Source organism: Theropithecus gelada, chromosome 5 (assembly GCF_003255815.1).
Source record: "Theropithecus gelada isolate Dixy chromosome 5, Tgel_1.0, whole genome shotgun sequence".
NCBI lineage: Eukaryota > Metazoa > Chordata > Mammalia > Primates > Cercopithecidae > Theropithecus > Theropithecus gelada.
The window spans coordinates 70,563,390-70,586,839 of NC_037672.1; the positions used below are offsets into that span (position 1 = coordinate 70,563,390).

At 35.8% G+C, this 23,450-nt stretch overlaps 1 protein-coding gene across 5 annotated transcripts in view; it reads right to left on the reverse strand.

The window, feature by feature from the left end:
- SLC4A4 (solute carrier family 4 member 4) overlaps window positions 1–23,450 on the reverse strand; it is a 385,984-nt gene that overhangs the window by 60,669 nt on the left and 301,865 nt on the right. For all 5 annotated transcript variants that reach the window (XM_025386057.1, XM_025386053.1, XM_025386055.1 and 2 more), the window contains one exon: window positions 13,316–13,507. In XM_025386057.1, the coding sequence (XP_025241842.1) occupies window positions 13,316–13,507 (192 nt within the window). The remainder of the gene's footprint in view (window positions 1–13,315; window positions 13,508–23,450) is intronic.

Sequence of the window (23,450 nt, forward strand, 5' to 3'; positions counted from 1 at the left end):
TTGTAAGATGCTTTATGTAAGCCTCATGGTAACCACAAAGCAAAAATCTCTAGAAGACACATAAAAGATAAAAGGTAACAAATCAAAACACACTGGAGAAAATTATCTAATCACAAAGGAAAACAACAAAAGAGGAAGGGAAGAACAAAGAATCTACAAATTAACCAGAAAATAATTAACAAAATGGTAGTAGAAAGTCTGTACCTATAAAAATTACCTTGAATGTAAATGGGTTAAATTCTCCACTAAAAAGACACAGAATGGTTGAATGGATATTTTTTTAAAGATCCAACTATACACTGCCTAAAAGAGACTCATTTCACCTCTGAGGACACACATAGTTTAAAACTGAAAAGATGCAACCAAAAGAAAACAAGGATGTCTGTACTTGCATCAGATAAAATAAATTGTAAGTAAAAACACAAGACAAAGAAGGTCATTATATAATGATAAAGGGATAAATTAACAAGAAGACATAAAAATTTTCATTTCAGACATCATTAAGATGGCCGACTAGAGTTGCCTGGCGCTCATCAACTCCACGCAAAGGGACCAAAATAGCAAATAAATAATTACATTTACATTAGAGTGACAGAAATTATGTTGGGAGAGATCCAGAGATCCACACCCCCTATGGAGTGTGAAAGCCCAGGATAGAGAAAGGAAACGGCATCCTTCTGCTTCTGTCACACTATCTTCTTGCTGGGATTGGCTCAGAATCAGGGAAGACTTATTATTATGACAAAAAGATAAACTGGAGGCCCCCAGAAATCCCCATAGCTACAAGAGATACCAGAAGTCCTTGCTACAGGAGAGTCCCCAGTCCTTACAGGTCCAAAACCCAGATTAGGGAGTTTCTAGAATTTTACACTGCTGCATTGCCCCAGAGTAGGTGCTCAGGTTGTATATACTCTACCCTGCAAGCAAGGTGCTATGGCATGACACCATCTTTAAACTGGACTGTTAGATGGTATCCTGTCCTAGGAGCCAGAAGCTGCTGCCTCTCTCCATTCTTGAGGCCCCACCCTCATTTCACCATGTTTACACACGTGCCTCCAGCACCACAATCCCAGGTGCACAAAGCATAGAACCAACAGTATGACTGAGAACCCACTGTTCAAACCCATGGGGCATCCTCACCCATGAGGAACAGGTGGACCTGCAAATCAGGAAAGTCACTGAACACCCAGCCAGTCTGCCATGCACCTTACCCAAGAGGCTACCTGGTGACACTGCTGGTCCCCAAACCCCAGGTTGCTCGCCACACAGTCTGCTGGCCCACCATGCACAAATGTTCCCAGCTCTGAAACTGGCCCAGGCATTCTAAAGAGCCTAGCAAAACCACACTACCACCATCACAAACGCCCATGAAGTAGGCCACTAAGGCAATCACAGATTGATGACAAAAATTAAGCTGAAGAAAATGTATGGCAACCATGCTACTGAGCCTACCCAGAACCAAAGCCAATATACTATACCAAAAGACAACCCTAAGACCCATCTACAGAAAAGAAAAAAAAAAAAAAAAAATCCCTCTCTACGAAAGATACTCCATGAATTTTTTAAAAATGACTATTTTGCTAGATGTGTAGATATCAACATAGAGACACAAGAAATACAAAAAGGCTGGTTTGACTTCCTCTCTTCCTATTTGAATAGCATTTATTTCTTTCTCTTGCCTGATTGCCCTGGCCAGAACTTCCAATACTATGTTGAATAAGAATGGTGAGAGATGGCATCCTTGTCTTGTACTGGTTTTCAAGGAGAATGCTTACAGTCTTTGCCCATTCAGTATAATATTGGCTGTGGGTTTGTCATACATGGCTCTCATTATTTTGAAGTATCTTCCTTTAATAACTAGTTTGAGAATTTTTAACATAAACGAATGCTGAATTTTATCAAAGGCCTTTTCTGCATCTATTGAGATAATCACATGGTTTTTTCCTTAGTTCTGGTTATGTGATGAATCACATTTCTTGATTAGTATATATTGAACCAACTTTGCATCCCAGAGATGAAGCGTACCTGATCGTGGTGGATAAGCTTGATGTGCTGCTGGATTTGGTTTGCCAGCATTTTGTTGAGGATTTTTGCATCAATGTTCATCAAGCATACTGGCTAAACTTCCCATTTTTTGTTGTATCTCTGCCAGGTTTTGGTGTCAGAATGATGCTGGATTCATACAGTGAATTAGGGAGAAGTCCGTCCTTTTAATTTATGGAATAGTTTCAGTAGAAATGATACCAGCTCTTCTTTGTACATCTGGTAGAATTCAGCTGTGAATCCATCTAGTCCTGGTCTTTTTTGGGTTATTGGACTATTTACTACTGCCTTAATTCCAGGACTCATTATTGGTCTATTCAGGGATTCAACTTCTTTCTAGTTCAGTCCTGGGAAGGTGGATGTGTCCAGGAATTTATCCATTTGTTCTACATTTCCTAGAGTATGTGCATAGAGGTATTTATATTATAAACACCATTATAATATTCTCTAATGGTTGCTTGTATTTTTGTGGGGTCAGTAGGGATATCCCCCTTTATCATTTCTGCTTGTGTTTATTTGAGTCTTCTCTCTTATCTTCTTTATTAGTCTAGCTAGTGGCCTATCTCTTTTACTAATTTTTTCAAAAAACCAGCTCCTGGATTCATTGATCTTTTGAAGGGTTTTTCATGTCTCTATCTCATTCAGTTCAGCTCTGATCTTGGTTATTTCTTGTCTTCTGCTAGCTTTTGGGTTTATTTGCTCTTGATTTTCCAGTTCTTTTAGCTGTGATGTTAGTTTGTTAACTTGAGATCTGTCTAGCTTTTTGATGTGGGCTTTTAGTGCTATAAAGTTCCCTCTTAACACTGTTTTAGCTACATCCTAGTGATTCTGGTACATTGTCTCTTTATTCTGATTAGTTTCAAAGAACTTCCTGATTTGTGCCTTAATTTCATTATTTACCTAAAAGTCATTCAGGAGCAAGTTGTTCAACTTCCATGAAATTTTATGGTTATTGAGTGAATTTCTTAATCCTGAGTTCTAATTTGATTATGCTGTGGTCCCAGAGACTGTTTGTTATGATTTCAGTTCTTTTGCATCTGCTGAGGAATGTTAACTGCCGATTATGTGATCAATTTTAAACTGCTATGTGGTGATGAGAAGAAAGTATATTCTGTTGTTTTCAGGCAGAGTTCTGTAGATATCTATCAAGTCCACCCGATGCAGAGCTGAGTTCAGGTCTTGAATACTTTTGTTAATTTTCTCTCTTGATGATATGTGTAATATTGTCAGTGGGGTATTAAAATCTTGCACCATTATTGTGTGGGAGTCTAAGTTGCTTTAAAGGTCTCTAAGAACTTGCTTTATAGATCTTGGTGCTTCCTTATTGGATGCATTTCTATTTAGTACGGTTAGCTCTTCTAGTTGAATTGAACCCTTTACCATTATATAATACCCTTTGTCTTTTTCCATCTTTGCTGGTTTGAAATCTGTTTTGTCAGAAACTAGGATTGCAACCCATGCTTTTTTTCTGTTTTCCATTTGTTTGGTAAATTTTCCTCCATCTTTTTATTTTAAGCCTACGTGTGTCTTTGCACGTGAGATTGGTCTCTTGAAGACAGAATACAAATGAGTCTTGGTTCATTATGTAGCTTTCCACTCTGTGTCTTTTAATTGGGGCATTTAGCCCATTTACATGTAAGGTTAGAATTGTTATGTATGGATTTGATCCTGTCATCCTGATATTAGCTGGTTATTTTGCAGACTTGTTTATGTGGTCACCTTATGGTGTCCCTGGTCTGTGTACTTCAGTGTGCTTTTGTAGTGGCTGGTAATGGTTTTTCCTTTCCATATTTAGTGCTTCCTTCAAGAGCTCTTGTAAAGCAGGTATGGTCATAATGAATTTCCTTGTTTTTGCTTGTCTGAAAATAATTTGATTTCTCCTTTGCTTATGAAGCTTAGTTTGTCAAGATATGAAATTTTGGGTTCGATTTTATTTTCTTTAAGAATGTTAAATATTGGCCTCCAATCTCTTCCAGCTTATAGGATTTCCACTGAGAGCCCCACTGTTGGTCTCATGGGATTCCCTTTGTAGGTGATCTAGCCTTTCTCTCTAGTTACCCTAAACATTTTTTCTTTCATTTCAACCTTGGAGAATCTGATGATTACGTGTCTTGTGGATGATCTTCTTGTGAAGTATCCTGCTGAGGTTCTCTGTGTTTCCAAAATTTGAATATTGGCCTGTCTAGTTAGGTTGGGAAAGTTCTCCTGGATGATATCCTGAAATGCGTTTTCCAAACTGGGAGTCAAACTACCTAGTTTGCAGATTACACCAAACTATATCTAGAAAACCCCATCAACTCAGTGACAAAGGTTCTTGAGCTGCTAAGCAACTTCAGCAAAGTCTCAGGATACTAAATCAATGTGCAAAACTCACTAGCATTAGTTTAAACCAACAACAAGCAAGTCAAAAGTCAAATCACAAATGAACTCCCATTCACAAATGGCACAAAAAGAATAAAATACCTAGGAATACAGTTAATGACGGAAGTGAAGGACCTCTTCAATGAGAACTACAAACCACCACTCAAGGATATCAGAGATGACACAAACAAATGGAAAAACATTCCATGCTCATGAATAGGAAGAATCAATATGTTAAAATATTAAAATGGCCATACTGCCCAAAGCAATTTGAAGAGCCAATGCTATTCCAAGTAAAATACTATTCATATTATCCACAGAATAAGAAAAAAACTATTTTAAAATTCATATGAAACCAAAAAAGAATGCAAATAGCCAAGGCAATCCTAAGCAAAAAGAACAATACTGGAGGCATCGTGCTACCTGACTTCAAACTACAGGGCTACAGAAACCAAACAGCATGGTAGTGGTACAAAAACAGACACACAGACCAAAGGAACTGAATAGAAAATCAAGAAATAAGACCACACACCTACAACCATTTGATCTTTGACAAACCTGACAAAAACAAACAATGGGGAAAGAATTCCCTATTTAATAAATAGTGCCAAGAGAACTGGGTAGCTGTTTGGAGAAAACTGAAACTTGACCTCTTCCTTACACCATATACAAAAATTAACTCAAGATGGATTAAATACTTAATTGTAAAACCCAAAACCATAAAAACCCTAGAAGAAAATCTAGACAATACCATTCAGGACATAGGCATGGGAAAATATTTCATGATAAAGATGACAAAAGCAATTGCAACAAAAGCAAAAATTAACAAACAGAATCTAATTAAACTAAAAAGTTTCTGCACAGCAAAAGAAATGGTCATCATTGTAAACAGACAACCTACAGAGTGGAAGAAAATTTTTGCAAACTGTGTATCAGACAAAGGTCTAATATCCAGCATCTATAAGGAACTTAAACAAATTTACAAGAAAAAAACAAAAAATCCCATTAAAAAGTGGGCAAAGGACATGAAAAGACACTTCTCAAAACAAGACATACATGTGGCCAGCAAACATATGAAGAAAAAAACCCTCAACATCACTAATCATTACAGAAATGCAAATCAAAACTGCAATGAGATACTGTCTCACACCAGTCAGAATGGCTATTATTAAAAAGTCAAAAAATAACAGATGCTGGCAAGGTTGTGGAGAAAAAGCCTTTGGGTATATATACCCAAAGGAATATAAATTGTTCAATTATAAAGACACATGCATACATATATTCATTGCAGCACTATTCACAATATCAAAGGCAGGGAAACAACCTAAAAGCCCATCAGAGATAGACTGGATAAAGACAATGTGGTACATATACAACATGAAATACTATGCAACTACAAAAAGGGACATGGATGGAGCTAGGGGCAATTTATCCTTAGCAAACTAATGCAGGAACAGAAAACCAAATACCACATGTTTTCACTTATAAGTGTGAGTGAAATGATGAGAACATACAGATACATTCAGAAAAAAAAAACACAGTCTAGGGTCTGTTGGGAGGGGGAGGTGGGAAGAGGGAGAGAATCAGGAAGAAAAGCTAGTGGATGCTGGGCTTAATACTTGGGTGATGGAATGATCTGTGCAGCAAACCACCACGGCACAAATTTACCTATGTAACAAACCTGCACACCCTGCACATGTACCCTGAATTAAAATAAAGGTTGGATATTTTAAAAATACCAAAAAAGCAAAGATAAAAAAGAAAAATAATAATAACACCCCCCCCATGAAACACAGTCTTCAGTAGGAGGTCCAAAAAAAGAGTATTTATAAAATAGATCAAAATATATTCAAAATAATGATCTTAAAGAAACTCAGAGAAATACTACAAAATACAAACAGTTCAGTGAATCTGGAAAAATAATTCATGATCTGAATGAAAAATTCAAAGAAGTGAAAGAAACCATAAGAAAGAATCAAATGGAAATCTTGGAGATGAAGAATTCAGTGAAAGAAAGAAAAAAGTACAAATGAGAGCATCAAGAACAGACTAGATCAAGAAGATGAAAGAGTCCCTGAACTTGAAGACATGTTTTGAATTAACCCCGTCAAGTCAGAGGAAAAAATAAATAAGAATTAAGTGAATAAATCTTTGCATTATATGTGCGAAAGTGAGAGAAGAGACAAATAAAATAACAGATAACCTATTAAACAAAATAATGACTGAAAACTTCAAGGTCTTGAGAGAAATACAGACATCCTGATCCAAGAAGCTCAAAAGTTCCCAATTGAACTGAGCCCTAAACGATGTTCTCCAAGGCATATTAATACTCAAACTGTCAAAAGCTAAAGACAAAAGAAAGAATTCTATAAGCTGCAAGAGAAAAGCATCAAGTCACATATAAGAGAATCTCTATTAGACAATTAGCAGATTTCTCAGCAGAAATCTTGCCAGTCAGGAAAGAAGGGATAATATACTCAAAGCGTGGAAACAAAAACCAACTGTTAGCCAATACCACATCCAGCAAAGCTATAATAAAGATCTTTCCAGACAAGCAAAAGCTGAGGGCATTCATTATTGCTAGATCAGCCTTATAAAAAGTGCTTAAGAGCTACAACTGTAAACAAAAGGGTCATATTTATTAATCATGAAAATATAAAACTCACCAGTAGAGGTAAATTCATAATCAAATGCAGAATTTTAATGGTGCTACATAAATCTTTCAATCTCTAGCATGAAGGGTTAAACTTAAAATGGTCAAAAACAAGAAAAGCCATAATTAGCGACTAAGAAACACACAGTAGATAAGAAAGTAAATTAAGGTAACAAACATATAAATTGTGGGAGGGAGCAAAAAAGTCTAAAGTATTTTAACGTGACCAAAGTTAAGTTGTTATCAGCTTAAAATAGAGTATTATAATTACAAGACTCATTATGTTAGCCCCATGGCAACCACAAAGATAGAAATTACAGCAGATAAACACATGAGAAAGGGAAAAGAAACAAAGCTTAACACCAAACCACAGAGGTAAACAACAAGAGAGGAAGAAAGGAACAAAGGATATTAAAATAATCAAAGTACAATTAACAAAATGATAGGAGTAAGTCCTTACTTATCAATAAAAACCTTGAATGTAAATGACTTAAGTTCTCCATTGAAAAGATACAGAGGGAATGAATGGATGAAAAAAAAAAAAAAAAGATCAAACTATAGTTTGCCTACTAGAGATCCCCTCACTTATTAAGGACAAACAGACTGCAAATGAAAGGACGGAAAAAGATACTGCATGCAAATGGAAACCAAAAGTGAGCAGAGGTATCCATATAAAATATACTTTAAGTCAAAAACTGTAAAAAGTGACAAAGAAGGTCATTATATAATAATAAAAGAATCAATTCCACAAGAAGATAAAACAATTATAAATCTATATGCACCTAATCACAGAGTACACAAATATATAAAGTAAAAATTATTATTAGATCTAAAGGGAGAAACAGAAGACAATACAATAATAGTAAATTTTAATACCCCATTTTCAACAACGGACAGATCATCTATACAGAAAATCAACAAGGAACGCTGGACTTCAGTTGCACCATACATCAAATGGACCTAACAGACCTTTGCAGAATATTCCATCCAACTGCTACAGAATATACATTCTTCTCAATTGCATACATAACATTCTCCAGGATAGATCATATGCTAGGCTATAAAACTAGTCTTAGAAAATTTAAGAAAACAGAGATCATATCAAGTATCTTTTCTGACCACAATGATATAAAACTATAAATTAACAATAAGGAAAACTTTGAAACCTTTACAAACACATGGAAGTTTATGCTCCTGAATATGTATGCTACTAAATAACCAATGTGTAAGTGAACAAATTAAAAATGAAATTAATAAATTTGAGAAAAATGAGAATGGATATATATCATACCAAAACCCATGGGACACAACAAAAGCAGTTCTAAGAGTTAAATTTATAGCAATAAATGACTACATCAAAAGAAGATTTCTAATAAACAGCCTAAGGAAACATGTCAAGGAGCTAGAAAGACAAAAACAAACTAAACTCAAAACTGTCAGAAAGAAGGAAATAATAAGACTCAAAGAAGAAAGACTAAGACAAATAAAAAAAAAATCAACAAAACTAAAAGTTGGGGTTTCTTTAAAGATAAACAAAATCAGCCAGGGTGCAGTGGCTCACACCAGTAACCCCAGCACTGTGGGAGGCCGAGGCGGGTGGATTACTTGAGGTCAAGAGTTCAAAATGAGTCTGTTCAATATGGCGAAACCCCATCTCCACAAAAAATACAAAAATTAGTTGGGTGCGGTGGCACAGGCCTGTAATCCCAGTTACTCAGGAGGCTGAGGCACGAGAATCCCTTGAACCCAGGAGGCTGAGGTTACAGTGAGCTGAGATGGCTCCGCTGCTCTCTAGCCTGGGCAACAGGGCAAGACTCCATCTCAAAAATAAAATAGCCTGGGCGTGGTGGCTTATGCCTGTAATCCCAGCACTTTGAGAGGCCAAGGTGGGGGGAACACGAGGTCAGGAGATCGAGACCATCTGGCTAATATGGTAAAACCCCATCTTTACTAAAAATACAAAAAATTAGCCAGGTGTGGTGGCACGCCCCTGTAGTCCCAGCTGCCTGGGAGGCTGAGGCAGGAGAATCATTTGAACCTGGGAGGCAGAGATTGCAGTGAGCTGAGATGGTGCCACTGCGCTCCAGCCTGGGTGACAGAGCAAGACTCCATCTCAAACACACACAAAAAATAATTAATTAATTAATTTAATTAAAAATATAAATAAATAAATAATGATAAGCAAAACCAACAATCCAATAGCTAGGCTAAAAAAAAAGAAGACTGAAATAAATAAAGTCAGTGATTAAAAAGAGACATTACACCTGATAACAAGGAAATACAAAAAAAAACTCTAAGAGATATTTATGAACAATTATACAACAACAAACTAAATAACCGAGAAGAAATGGGTAAATTCCTAGACACATACAACCTATGAAAGGAAGGAAAGGAAGAAGTTAAATTGTCTCTGTTACCAGACAACATGATCTTATGTAAAGACTCCACCAAAAAATATTTTTAAAGTAATAAAAAATTAAGTAAAGTTGCAGAATATAAAATCAACATACAATTCAGCAGAGTTTCTATAGACCAACAACAACCTATCTGAAAAAAAAAAATCACAGTCCCACTTACAATAGCTACAAAAGAATAAAATACTTAAGAATAAATTTAACCAGGGAGGTGAATGTGCTATGCTTTGAAAATTATAAATAATTGATGAAAGATACTGAAGAAGACAGGAATAAATGGAAAGATATCCTGTATTCATGAATTTGAAGAACTGGTATTATTAAAAAGTCCATACTACCAAAGCAATCTACTGATTCAAAGCAAACCCTATCCAAATTCCAATGATACGTTTTACAGAAATAGAAAAAGTAATCCTAAATTTGTATCAAATCACAAAAGACCCCAAATAGCCAAACCAATCTTGAGCAAAAAGAAGAAAGCTGGAAGTATCACACTATCTTATTTCAAAATCTACTACAAAACTCTAGCAATCAAAACAGCATGGTAGTGGTAGAAAAACAGACATGTAGACCAATGGGATAGAATAGAGTCTAGGAATAAATCCATGCATTTGTGGCCAACTGATTTTTAACAAAGATGCCAAGAACACACAATGGGGTAACAGCCGTCTCTTCAATAAATGTTGTTAGAACTAGATATCCAAATGCAGAAGAATGAAATTAGACCCTCATCTCATACCATATACAACAATCAATTCAAAATGGATTAAGGCCAGGCAGGATGGCTCACACCTGTAATCCCTGCACTTTGGGAGGCCAAGGTGAGTGGATCACAAGGTCAGGAGTTCAAGACCAGCCTGGCCAAGATGGTGAAACCCCATCTCTACTAAAAATACAAAAAAAGAAAATAGCCAGGGATTAAAGACTTAAATATAAGACCTGAAACTGTAAAACTATTAAAAGAAAACATAAAGGAAAAGCTCCATGACATTAGTCTGGGCAAAGATTATTGTTAACATCAAATAACCTAACATTATACTTCAACATAAGGTTATTTTTTGACAACAAAAGCAAATATAGACAAACAGGATTGCATCAAACTAAAACTGAACGGCAAAGAAAATAATCAACAGAGTGAAGAGAGAATCTGTGGAATGGGAGAATATATTTGCAAACCATACATCCAATAAGGGGTTAATAACCAAAATATATAAGGAACTCAAACAACTCCATAATAAGAAAACAAAAAACTCACCTAATATATAGACAGAGGACCTGAATAGATGTTTTTACAAAAGACAACACATAAATGGCCAAAAAAATAAGAAAAAATGCTCAACATCATGAAGTATCAAGGAACTACAAATTAAATCCACAATGAGATATGAGCTCACACCTGTTAGGATGGTTATTATCAAAAAGACAAAAGGTAAGTGTTGGTGATTTTGTGGAGAAAAGGTAACCCTTGTACACTGTTGGTGGGAATGAAAATTAGAACAGTCATTGCAGAAAACATTATGGAAGTTTCCCCCAAAAATAAAAACCAGAACTACTATAGGATCCAGCAACCCTACTTCTGCGTATATATCCAAAAGAAATGAAATTATGATCTCAAAGAGATATAAATACTCTCATGTTCTTTGTAGCATTATTCACAATAGCCAAGATATGGAATCAACCTAAGTGTTCATCAACAGATGAATAAAGAAAATGTGGCACACATAAACAATGGAATACTATCCAGCCTTAAAACAAAGGAAATTCTGTCATTAGGAATAATTTGGATAAACCTGGAGGACTTTATGTGAAGGGAAATTAGCCAAGAACAGAATGACAAACAAATGTGATCTCACTTACATGTGAAACCTAAAATATCAAACTCATATAAGTAGATAGTAGAATGGTGCCTACTGGAGGCAGGGAATGGGAGGATATTGGTCAAAGGGTACGAAGTATCAGACAAGAGGAATAAGTCTTTGAGACCCACTGCACAGCATAATGACTATAGCTAATAATAATGTGTTGTATATTTTAAACTTGCTAAAAGAGTAGGTTTAAAATGTTCTCATCACAAAAGTGATAAGTATGTGAGGTTACGGATATGTTAATTAGCTTGCTTTAATCATTCCACAACATATACATATGTCACATTGTACTCCAGAAATATATAGTTTACATTATTGTTGATCAATTAAGATTTTAAAACTTAGGAAAAGGATCTCCATTCATCTCAAGGTGGAAACCAGTTTATTTTGCCAATTATGACTTATAAGTGCTTCACAAATTTTTCACTTTTCCACTCACTATACTTAAATTATATCAGACTTTGGCAGGTGGTGATGATTTACAAAGTATAAGCCAAAAATATAAACAAACAAAACCCAAGATGCCCAATAAATTAGTAATTAAGAAGGAAAAACCTCAAGAGAAAAAAAAAATTATTCTCAAAGACTTTTACCCAGGAATCTGTTCTACACAAAACTCATACAATTGAAAAGGTGTATCAAGAAAGCACATTTCCCAGTGTCTTTAAGAACAGGCAGTTAATCTGAATGTGTGAAATAGCCAATTCTTAAACAATAAAGAGTTGGGGAAATAGTAACTATTTGCAAAGCAATAGTTAGTTAATAGTTAGGCTATTACCAAAAGCCTTAAGTAACAGAGAGCGACAGAGAGAGAGAGAGCGCCGGTATGTACACACTCTGTGGGCTAAACAAAGAATGGCTGTGCGTTGAATTCTTTCTGCCTGTGGATCACCAGCTTGTAATGTCCATGTTAAGCAGACTATGTTGAATGCTTCTTCCTACATTTCACTTTGTGGAAATTTTTCATTCCTTGGGCTATCTACTTCTAGACATTTCATTATCAACCCTTCCATTTACTTTCAATTTTGTAAGAAGAATCAGAGAGTCAAAAATTTTCTAGGTGAAAGTAAATATATTTTCATTTCCTAGGAACTGGAAAAAAGAATTTCATCAAGTGCATCTCATATTTTAAAATGCTTCTATTCCTTTTACACATAATGCAGGAAGAGCTATTTCATGAGATGTCAGCTGTATAGAGCAGGTCACTGATATAAATCAGGTGTAATCAAGATTGCCTAAGAAACACTGACGTCCTAAACACTAAGAACTGAACTGTAAAGCAAAGGATTATCTTAGTTTGATTCTGCAAGCAAAAAACCAAAATGCCATTAACTAAATGTTAGTCTTTTCTTGTAGTATTTCCATGAACCCACAGTTTTGACTAAGCTCACTCAGGCATTTTAATGGGAGACAGGATGTTTGCACAACCCAGTTTAATTATCTGTTTCTCTGTACTATGGCATTCATCATTACAGAAAGGAAAGTTTGGCTCATATGACAGTCATATCTTATACCAATACTTGTGTAACAACACAATTTAAGTTTACTCTCACAACCCATAATTCAAGTACTAAAATACTCAAACGTACAGCTGCTGAAGAAATTCTACAACATGGAAATTCCTGATAAACATGAAGAGTTTTTGATTATGTACTTAAACACTATGAATGTAAAAGGTATTTTCTTCACTCATGCATTTTTAGATATAATTCGTCTCATTTTTTTTCCTTTCATCACATTCAGAATTATGAGAGATATATGACAGAATTATGTGAGCAAGTCCTTGGAAGATTTTCCAAAGCTTGACTAGACTTATGTTAATAAGTATGCACATGAACAAAGATTGAAGTGTAATTTTTAAAATGCACAAAATTACATCGAACACGTTGAATTATAGGTGCCTTTTTAACCTTGCAAAGTTGTATTATTGTTGATACAGTGTAAATCCAATGAAAATGATTTAAAGCTCAGGTACTTACTGTGGTTGGAAAATAAGGACTAGTTTTGAATTTTTTCAGAGCCATGGAAGAGGTGTAGGTTCCCAAGAAGAGGATAAAAGACATGAGTGTAATATCAGGAACAAAATTACAGTTGTTCCCCACGAGATTTCCTCCATGTTTCAAACACTCCTTCTTCGACAAAAATGCCCAGTCAAAGGTAGTATTATGGTACTGAAGAAGAAAAACATTAAAATTTTTCTAGAGAACAATGACATATAAAAAGCAGCCTTTGATACTTGATGAGCTATATAGGAATTATACTAAAAGTTTCTAGAAAACAGTCTGAAAATGAGCACTGGAGGGTGAAACTTGATGAGTTGCTCATGGACTAACAGATAAGATGGGCCAAGAGGGTGGCAATTATTGAAAATACAATGAGAATGATGCAATTTGTTACCTAGTTTGGGCAACAGCCTTAAAATCGCCCACTTGTTCAACAGAAACCACAAAGTACTTCTTTCCTGCATGCCTTCCTGAGAGTAACTGAGACACATTAATATTCTAAGTCTCAAAATGTAAGACTCTCTAAAACACTTTTCTTTTTCAAAAAGTACTTACCTTTGTAAGGCACAGCTTCTTATGTGTCTACCTGATGGCCCTATGGTTAACGCTCTAAAAGTTGTAATAGGTTAACTACTCACCGAGCTCTTTCACAAGTATTCTGTTTCTTTTCTAAATAACTAGGGACTGGTGATTTAAGCAATTAAACTGCAAAAATGTGGATGGTCCCTGCTTTTTCAATTGCATATTCTAATAAAGTATAGATTTTTTTCTTCTTGACTCTAGGTCAGCATTATGAGCACCTGTTCTTGGTATGTGCTGTGATCCCTTTAAGGCTATGTAGTTGTGTATGGAATATTCATCTCCGTGTTACATGGCCTCAAACATATGGTCAGTTTTCATGAATGGCTGTTGCAGAGTCAGTGCTGTGCTTCCCTCTAGCAACTCACTTCTGTTTCTATTTTTGTTTCTAATACATAGGAGAATCCTTTTGCTAGCATAGTAGATAGGGCCAGCACACCCATCCCCCAGCTGCTCTCAATACTAGCTGCTCTTAATTCATAGCTGTCTTCTTCTCTAGAGAACTGCCATTAGCCATTTCAGAGCCACCTCACCTGCAGTGTAGTGCCTTCTCATAGCCGATTACTGACCAATACTGACCAGGGTTTAAAACTAGACTCTCTTTGTCTCCAGGTGAGAGCAACCCTATGCACAATTTATGCTCCAGAGCTCCCATGAGATCAGGCTGAAGCGAAACTCAGCTGAAACCACATCCTTGTTTAACTCCTTCCCTGTCTTATACTGTTCCTCTCAATCTGTTTTTATTGAGACCACTGTCTCAACAAAGTCACATGCACCCAAAATCCCTATATCTAAATCTGCTTCTATAACAGCCGACTTACTTGAATTATTAGTCAACCAAAAGTTAATGGCCTCTAAGCCTAAGAAACTTTTTCTAAAATATCAGGGTTTGGAGGAAACTTGAATGATTTCATCAGATTTCTCATCCTTAGTATTCAATAGTCCTGAAAGATGACCATTCATTCTCTGCCTGAACATTTTATGTGATGAGCAGTCTCCTGGTTGCTCATCCCCTTGCTTAATAAAATTTCTGCACAGATCTCCCTTATACTGATATTTGAATCTTCTTAAATACCCTTTAACTAAGTTTCTTTTGCTATACAAAACACTTTCTTGCATACTGTGACAATCTGGCTCTTTCCTGAGGAGAGATTTTCAAAATCATACCTATCTAAATGTATGTCAATGTGGTTGAGTGGAAGGGACTGGGTGTCTCAGCTTAGAAACATTCTAAATACCCATAACTTATTCCTCTTAGGTCCAGGGCTAATGGATATATCATATGCTATCAGAAGAGTTATTTGAAAACACCTTGCAAATAAACGCGTAAAGATAAATTTCTCCTGTCCTTTGCAGACAAGAGTTCTACCTCACACCAAACACATCATCAGTGTCTTTTACTATTCAATGAATTCTCATGATATGGGTAATATAGTCATAAAGGAAGAATCTCTGGCCAGAAAGAGTTAAATTTTTTATAGAGCTCAAAAGGTAAAGTGCTTACATAAGTCAATAAAAAACAAAATATATATCTTTCCCTGAAATATTTTTCCTATAGAAGCTTCAACTTGTAAACAGCTGAACTGCATTCTTGCTTTTATCAAACTTTGCTTCTGAAAGGTGATTAATCATATCTTATTTTGCTTTCGAGATTTCTGCATATGGGTGTTTATAGCACCATATATTTAAAGTTTAGAAGTCATAATAGGTAACAGGTTTCTTTGTTTTAAAGTCAGCAAAAATTTAACATAATTTTACTTCAGCACTTTAATACCAGCAGAATTCTTCTCTATAACTAGAGTTGCCCACAGATAAGTTGCATTAAAGCAATCCTGACAGGAAGTTCTATTGATTTTCTTACAGAGATTCAGGTTGAGGTGAAGACTACACAGATGTACATGAAATGACAGACATATTTTCTTGCTTACATCAACTTAAAATGCCAAATGATCAGTATTTTGTAAGCCTCAAATGATTCTTTGTATCATTATCCAGAAACCTGAGTCTCCAAATACCACCTTTGATTAAGGACTTCAGTATAAAAACTGTAGGTGGCATGCATATATCTCAGCATATCTGGCATTTCAGAATACAAAGTTTTCTACTCCCATAAAACTTAAACTCTAGCTAATAAACAATTCTATTTAGATATCACTGAAAATACATCTATATTATCCGTATTATTTCAATGTTATTATTCCATACAAACCGATGTCAGTGAAGGCTAATTCCATAAAACTTCAGGCAGGGTTCATTTCACAAACAAACTTACCTATGTCCACTGCTACCCCCGATGTTCAAGCCACTATTGTCTCCTCTGGTCTTAATGCAGGAGATCCTTAACTCATCTCACTGCTACTGCCTTCTAGCCCTTACAAGTGATTCTCACATCTCTATGGTTTTGATCTTTATTTCCTATGCAAAAATCTATACATACTGTTTAAATGGTTAAATCAGAACTTTAAGAACAAGACAGTCCTGGCACGGTGGCTCACATCTGTAATCCCAGCATTTAGGGGGCTCAAGGCAGGAGGATCACTTGAAACCAGGAATTTGAGACTAGCCTGGGCAACATAGCAAGACCTCATCTCCATTAATTTTTTTTTTTTAATTAGCCAGGCTCAGTGGTGCATGCCTGTGGTCCTAGCTACTCTGGAGACTGAAGCAGGAGGATCACTTGAGCCCAGGAGTTTGATGTTACAGTGAGCTATGATTGTGCTGCTATATGCCAGCCTGGGCAGCAGAGCAAGATCCTGTCTCTGAAGAAAACAAAGAACAAGACAAATGGGAACATAATCTCAGAAGTCCTTTCTGGCTGTTAGGATTCTTTTAGCACATTATCTGTTTTCCTTATGATGCTTGTAATGTTTTGTTACAATTATATTGTAGCTTCCTCAATAATCACTGTTGTAAGTTTGAACATATTCAGAGAAATATCTAATGGGTCTGAGACCTGAATCTAGGAGAGATGTCAAGTTTAGAGACATCTACTTAGGAGTCATCAGGAAAGAGCTGATCATTGTAGTAGTAAGACAATAAAACTACAAGGGAAAAATGTGCAGGAAAAAAAGAGAGTCAAACATCTAGGGTATCCACAATGGAAGTGAAGATACCACAAAACACTATGGAAAAGTCATCAGAGTGATGGGTAAAAGAAGTACAATAAGCTGAGAAATGTGTGGGAGTGAAAAAATTGCAACAGCAATTACAGACTATTTTTTCAAGAATTATACAGTAACAAAAGAATAGGTTAGAATATGCAAATCGCAAGGTTAAGACAAGTTCTTTGGGGTTGGCAAAAACTTTTGAGGTGTTTGTAGTGGATGAGAAATAATCTGGTTATGGGGATGAAAAGGAAAAGAGATTGATGGGAAATGCAAGAGTGGAGAAAGCAGAGAGAGAGAGAGAGAAATGAACCAGGACTTAGTAACTGTTTGGACTGAGGATGGATAAAAGCTAAAAATCATAAAGGTATAGTGCCTGAGGACCAAAGGGACTGTGCATCAATAAGAAGAAAAAAAAAAAAAAAAAAGAAAAGAGCAGAGCAAGACACTAGCAGAATTCCATTTGGTATACATTAGGTACCGAAGAAATCACTGTTGATTGAACAAATGAAATCTCTCATCACATCTGGAATATATGACATGTTCAAGGAAGATATCTACCAATTTATCTACTCTTTTTATCTGGAGGACAAAATTAAATTAAAATAAACTTCCAATCCAGAGTTGCTGGGTAAAATGTAGGATGCCCAGTTATATTTGAATTTCAGGTAAACAACAAATAGTATTTTCAGTATAAGTGCTTCATATGTAACATTTAGGACATATTTATACTAAAAATTATTCAATATTTATTTAAAATTCATCTGTAACTGGGCACGCTTTATTTTTGTTTGCTAAATATGGCAACACTATTTCAATGAGATATAGAATATTTTGAGTAACAGTCACATCTAGAAAATAGAAAAATGTGGCCACAAGAAAACAGAAAATGCACTGGGACCTAAGTGCATGAAAGAACTAATGTAACCTTTACTGGTGCGATAAAGAGAAATAAAACAACAACTTTTAAAACTTTCCCTAGAGAAATAAAGCATTTAACTTAAATATTAACTAATAATATAAGCCAGTAAAGGAAAGTATCTAAATGAGCGGTATGAAGATCTGATGATCAGAAGAGGGAATAATCATCTTGAGTACAGAAAAAAACAAAACAAAACTTAAACTAAGCCCTAAAAGGGTTTTTGCAGAACTCTCATATTCAAAAGGCAGCAGGAGTAACAGTAGAAGGACAGCGAAACTGTAACAAAAGGGAATAAAAGTGACAAACTTTAGATGTTCATTTCTTTCTGCATTGGCAGCAAAAAAAGAGGTAAAGTATTAGAGAGAGAGAGACATCATAAGCAAAGATGCTGATATGGGGACATACAATGCTTCATTCCGCTTTAAAGACTTACTGAATGCTCACCTTTGTGGAGGATCTAACAGTGAATAGACCAGATGCGTTAAGCAGATTGTTTAGGTAAATGGGTACTGGGGGAAAAGGTTTAAAGAAAATGAGATCAAGTTGCTGAGGATCTTAACTGCAGTAAATCTCATGAAAAGGGATTTCAATCTATTTTTTGAAATATCTTTTTCAAGTGAATTACCCTGTTATACTGAGTGGATCTGCTCACAATTCTTAAAGAATGCATACTAAAGGATTTATTTTAAAATTTAAAAGACCACAGCATCCTCCCTAAAGGAAAAAGTGGGGGATATATGAGACAGGATGAACAAAACGTTCAAAGCCATCGAGACTAGGTGATGTGTATATGAGGCTTTACTGCATTATTCTATTTTAGTGCATATTTAAAATTTTCCATAATACTTTTAAAAGTAGGAACGTGTAATCTTCAAGGAGATTTAAGGACAGAATGGTTTTTACACTTGACTTTCTCGGTGGGAGAAAATCACAAGGATGCTTTGCACAGGAAGATTAATATGACATTTCATTTCCCATTAAATGAATGTTAATTCCTAGAATCATCATGAAGGTTCTTAGTCTCATGATTAACAGTATCTCTGGGTAGTATAATAAGTAATAATAATATAAATAATAATTAAAGGTTCTGTATTACAGTAGATCCTCAAAGTCATCAATAGGTTCATGGAAACTGCAACTTGAAGCAAAATGATGTTTAACCACACCAATTTTACCATAGGCTAATCACTATAAACAAGAGTTAAGTCCCTATGGCATATTCCTGGTCACAAAAACATCACCAAACTTCAAAATAAGGATCAAAATGTTTCTAATATTAAATGTTAAAATAAATGTGAGCTATACATACATTTAAGAAAGATTAATAAAAATAACTAAGGTAATTATTATCATTCGAGGTCAGGGTTGTGAGTGGCCAGAGCCTATCCCTGCAGCTCAGGGTGCAAAGCAGGAACTATCCCTAGACAGGACACTATCCCATCACAGGGTGCCCTCACACACACACACCCACACTCATTCTGACCGGGAAATTAAGACATGCCAGTGAACCTAATATGCATGTGTTTGGGATGTGGAAGGAAACCAGAGTGCCTAGTGGAAACCCATGCAGACATGAGGAGAACATGCAAACTCCACACAGGCAGTAGCATGAGAATCGATTTCTCTTTTTTCATCAACGTTATAATGAAACGGTGTTATCTGAGGACCTGCTGTTCCCCTTTTGAGTACCAACTGATAAAATATGTGCTTTTAAAAATATAAATGACAGTGATACCACTAATAAAAGCCTCGAGGTTAACTTGTTGATGTACTTATTTAGACTTTTTCCCCCAAAGTGGTGAGCCAGATTTGCAGTAATCTGAAGTCTTACCTTATCATCTACAGCATGCATTTGAGTTACAGTTGTCTGTACCATTATAAGATATCAAGATGAATTAGTTGTTTTGCTTGTGATTAGGATTATAGAAAATTATAAGAGGCCATCACTCCCATCCTAACAACCAAGGAAGCAAGATACCCTATAAAAATCACAGTTTTAAAAAACTCACCATTAAGATGCGGAAAGAAGTCAAACATTTAATTGTTTTTTAAAAAGTATTTTTTATTTTATTATTTATTTATTTTTAAGATATTAATACATAGTCTCACTGTTGCTCAGTCTGGTGTGCAGTGGCATGATATAGCTCACTATAACCCTACAGGTGTGGGCCATCATGCCCAACTAATTTTTCTATTAATGAATTTTTAATGGCTACATGTAGACTTGGGTGACAGAGCAGAATTCAGGAGTCCTAGGCATAGATCAAGTCTGCACCCACTCACCAGACTTTCTCATGGTCTTTGCCAAGTGCACGGGTAATACACGTTTAAGACTGGAGGTTGCACAGGAAAGCTAAAAGTTCTGCCTTAGATACATGGAGCCTCTCTTAAGCTTAAGGAAGCCACTTTCTTAAGATGGGAGACAGAGAAGCAGAGCTGAGAGAAACCTCTCTGAGGCATTCAACTACTTTGGAAAGGGCTCAGGTATCTGCCTTCTGAAGGTGAGGGGCAGAGTATTTGGGCAAAGAAAGATCCCCCAAAAAGAAAACTGGGGTATCAAAAAAAATACAGCAGTCCATGGGACCTTCTGGTATGATGGAAATGTTCTGTATCTTGTATGGATGGTGGTTATAACTGTCAAAACTCATTTCAATGAATACTTCAAAACTGTGTATTTTAAAGTATGCCTCAATTAAACAAACAAACAAACAAGGAATCTGATGTGAAAAACAAAATACTAACTGATCCTTTCAATCACCTCCTCAGAAGAAACTGACATTCGATTTTGAAATCTGGTGTCTCACTCAGAGAGCTGGAAACTGTAAGCCAACAGGTATTAATGCTCATTATCTAGATACAGTGTGAACAAGCTATGGCTAGTTTTAAAGGTTTACAGGAATCTTTTAAGGAATCTGGTTTGCAAGCTGAAGGGATATACCCGGTAAGAAATCGATAGAAAAACTGGAGAAAGCAAGAAGAAATAAAGACACCATTCCAACAATAAATGGAAATTTTAAAACCTGCCTTTTTATCTTGAGACATAGTTATCCTAGAGTTCTAATCCTAAACACTCTAATACCCCTCTCTCCTGCCCTTTCCCCTGAAACACATCCCTACCACCATGAAAAAGAAAGCTTGTCTTCATGCTAGTGAAGCTGAAGGGAGAAGACCTTCCTTCCTCTGACAGATGTACTGAGGGCCTGTGAGAGCAAGCCTTGCTGGCTCCAGGGGATGCATGTCACTTTTCCTGTACCTTCTCTCACAATCTAATTATGGCTGAAATGAAAAAAGGAAAATTAAGTCCTGATGACTGTGTGTCTTAGGAAAGGTTCAGGATAAGAGAGCCAGCTAGCATGACCAAGCAGACAGAGGACGCAGTAGCCTCTCAAGAAGATGGCACTCCCAATTTTCTCTCTCCATTAGACTTCTGAGTTATGGAGCCGGCAGGACTTAATCAAATGATAATACCTAGAAAGAACAGTAACAATACCTAACACTGACTGAGAGATGACTACATGCCATCCACTATGCTAAGTTCTGCCTATCTATGAAGTTGACACTTACAGTACCTTTGAGATAAGTACTATTAGCATCCCAATGTTGCAAATGGGCAACTGAGACAGTTCCACAGCCTGTTAAGTCGTGGAGCCCAGTACCTGAAACCAAGCGGTCTGACACAAGAACTCACTATCTATAAGTTCCTCTACATGAAACACTATACTGCTCCCTGAAAGAATAGAAACAAGGCAGATTCTAGAGCCAGAAAACCCTGAGTTCAAATCCTAATTTTACCATATACTTGTAATATGGTCTTTGGAAGGTCAGTTAACTTTTCTAAGTCTCTGTTTCATCTATAAAATAGAGGTAACATCTAATAACTCACAAAGTGATTGTGAGAATTATAGACAATTACTGTGAAGAGTCTGGCACCTAGTAGGTACACCTCAATAATTGATCATTATGATTGATGGTAATAAATCATATTTGTTTAAAACTCATTTCTGAGTTATTTACCGTGTGTATATACACAACATATAAATATAGGTATTGATACAAATGAAAAAGGATAAATGAAGGATAAAAGTTGGCCTTCATGACCACACACACACACACACACACACACACACTTTTTCCCCTAACTTCTTTCACATTTTAATTAAGGTATGCAATTGATGCACACAAAGGGATTGCTGCCCTGGAATATGGGGCATCTACAGGAACTGGAAGGGTAAACATTGCCGTTTGTGTACACTGAAGCATCATGGCATTCTAGAAATGGCACCAGTCTAGGAACCACCCAGACTTCAGTTCAAATCTTTGTTCTACGAATACATGGCTATGTGACCTAAAGCAAGAAAGGTGATTTACCCTCTGAAGCTTCAGTTTCTCTCATGTATAAAATAGAAGTAATTAACCCTGGTAGTGTATGTTGATGGTGATAGCACATATTAAGGTCTATAATGATGAGAATATGTGTAACATATATGGTCTCTAGTAGGTGCTCTATAAATCGTAGCTAAGTTGAAATGATATTATGCCTCTATGTCTCTATCATAGTCATACTAGAAGTCAATCAGAACTTCCATTTTTTTCATGAACCTTATTGTAACATTTTGTTTTAATACATATCAATTACTGGAGTCTCTGCCAGGACTTGCCCAAAGACAGGGCTTAAAAGTTCATTAATTTTAATGATTCCCTTGATTAGTTACAAAAAGAATTAAGTTAGATAATTTCTTTTTTTAAGTCAGTGGAAGTCAGTGTTTCATTAATATTTATTACAAATTAACTTATGTTTTATTAATTATATTTTATTAACTATATTTTAATTAAAATATATATTATTAAATTATAGTTTATTAATTATATTTTTACTAGAAGAATTGTGAATAAAATTCTTTCAAATCTAGAAGGAGGTAGTTTTCCCTGTATTTAGGCAAGACCTTTTAGGCAATAGGCTGACCAGCTGAAAGACTGAAAGCTGAACTCCTTTCTGTATGCATGGGGTAAAACATATACACATACTTTTTCACACACACAGTATCAAACATGGAAGAAATAGAGAGGTAAGTTTTGAGGAAAGCCAGAGAAGACTTTAACAGCAAAAAAAGCAATCAAGAGAGCCACAGAATATAAAAACAAAAAAGAGGGTCACATGAGAGTTGCCCAGGAAAGATACAAAACATCATCTTTGAAAGGGATGTTAGGGCACTCACTACATAATATCTGTAGAAATGTCCGGGTCTCCTGAGAGATGGGCACTCTATCAATACAAGGTATTATGGCTTCTGTCTTTATAACTGAAAGATTTATATTCTTTGGTAAGATTCCATGTTCAGCATAGAAGGCGCACAATTGGAAGTCTGAAACAGCACTTTCCCCTTTTTCTCCAACACAAAAGCCTCCTTCCAGTGTGTGACCTTCCATGCAAAACAGCTCATTTTTAAAGCTTAGTTCCAGTCTCCTAAAGATCCTTGGTTACAAGCCATGGGAAAGGATATCATGT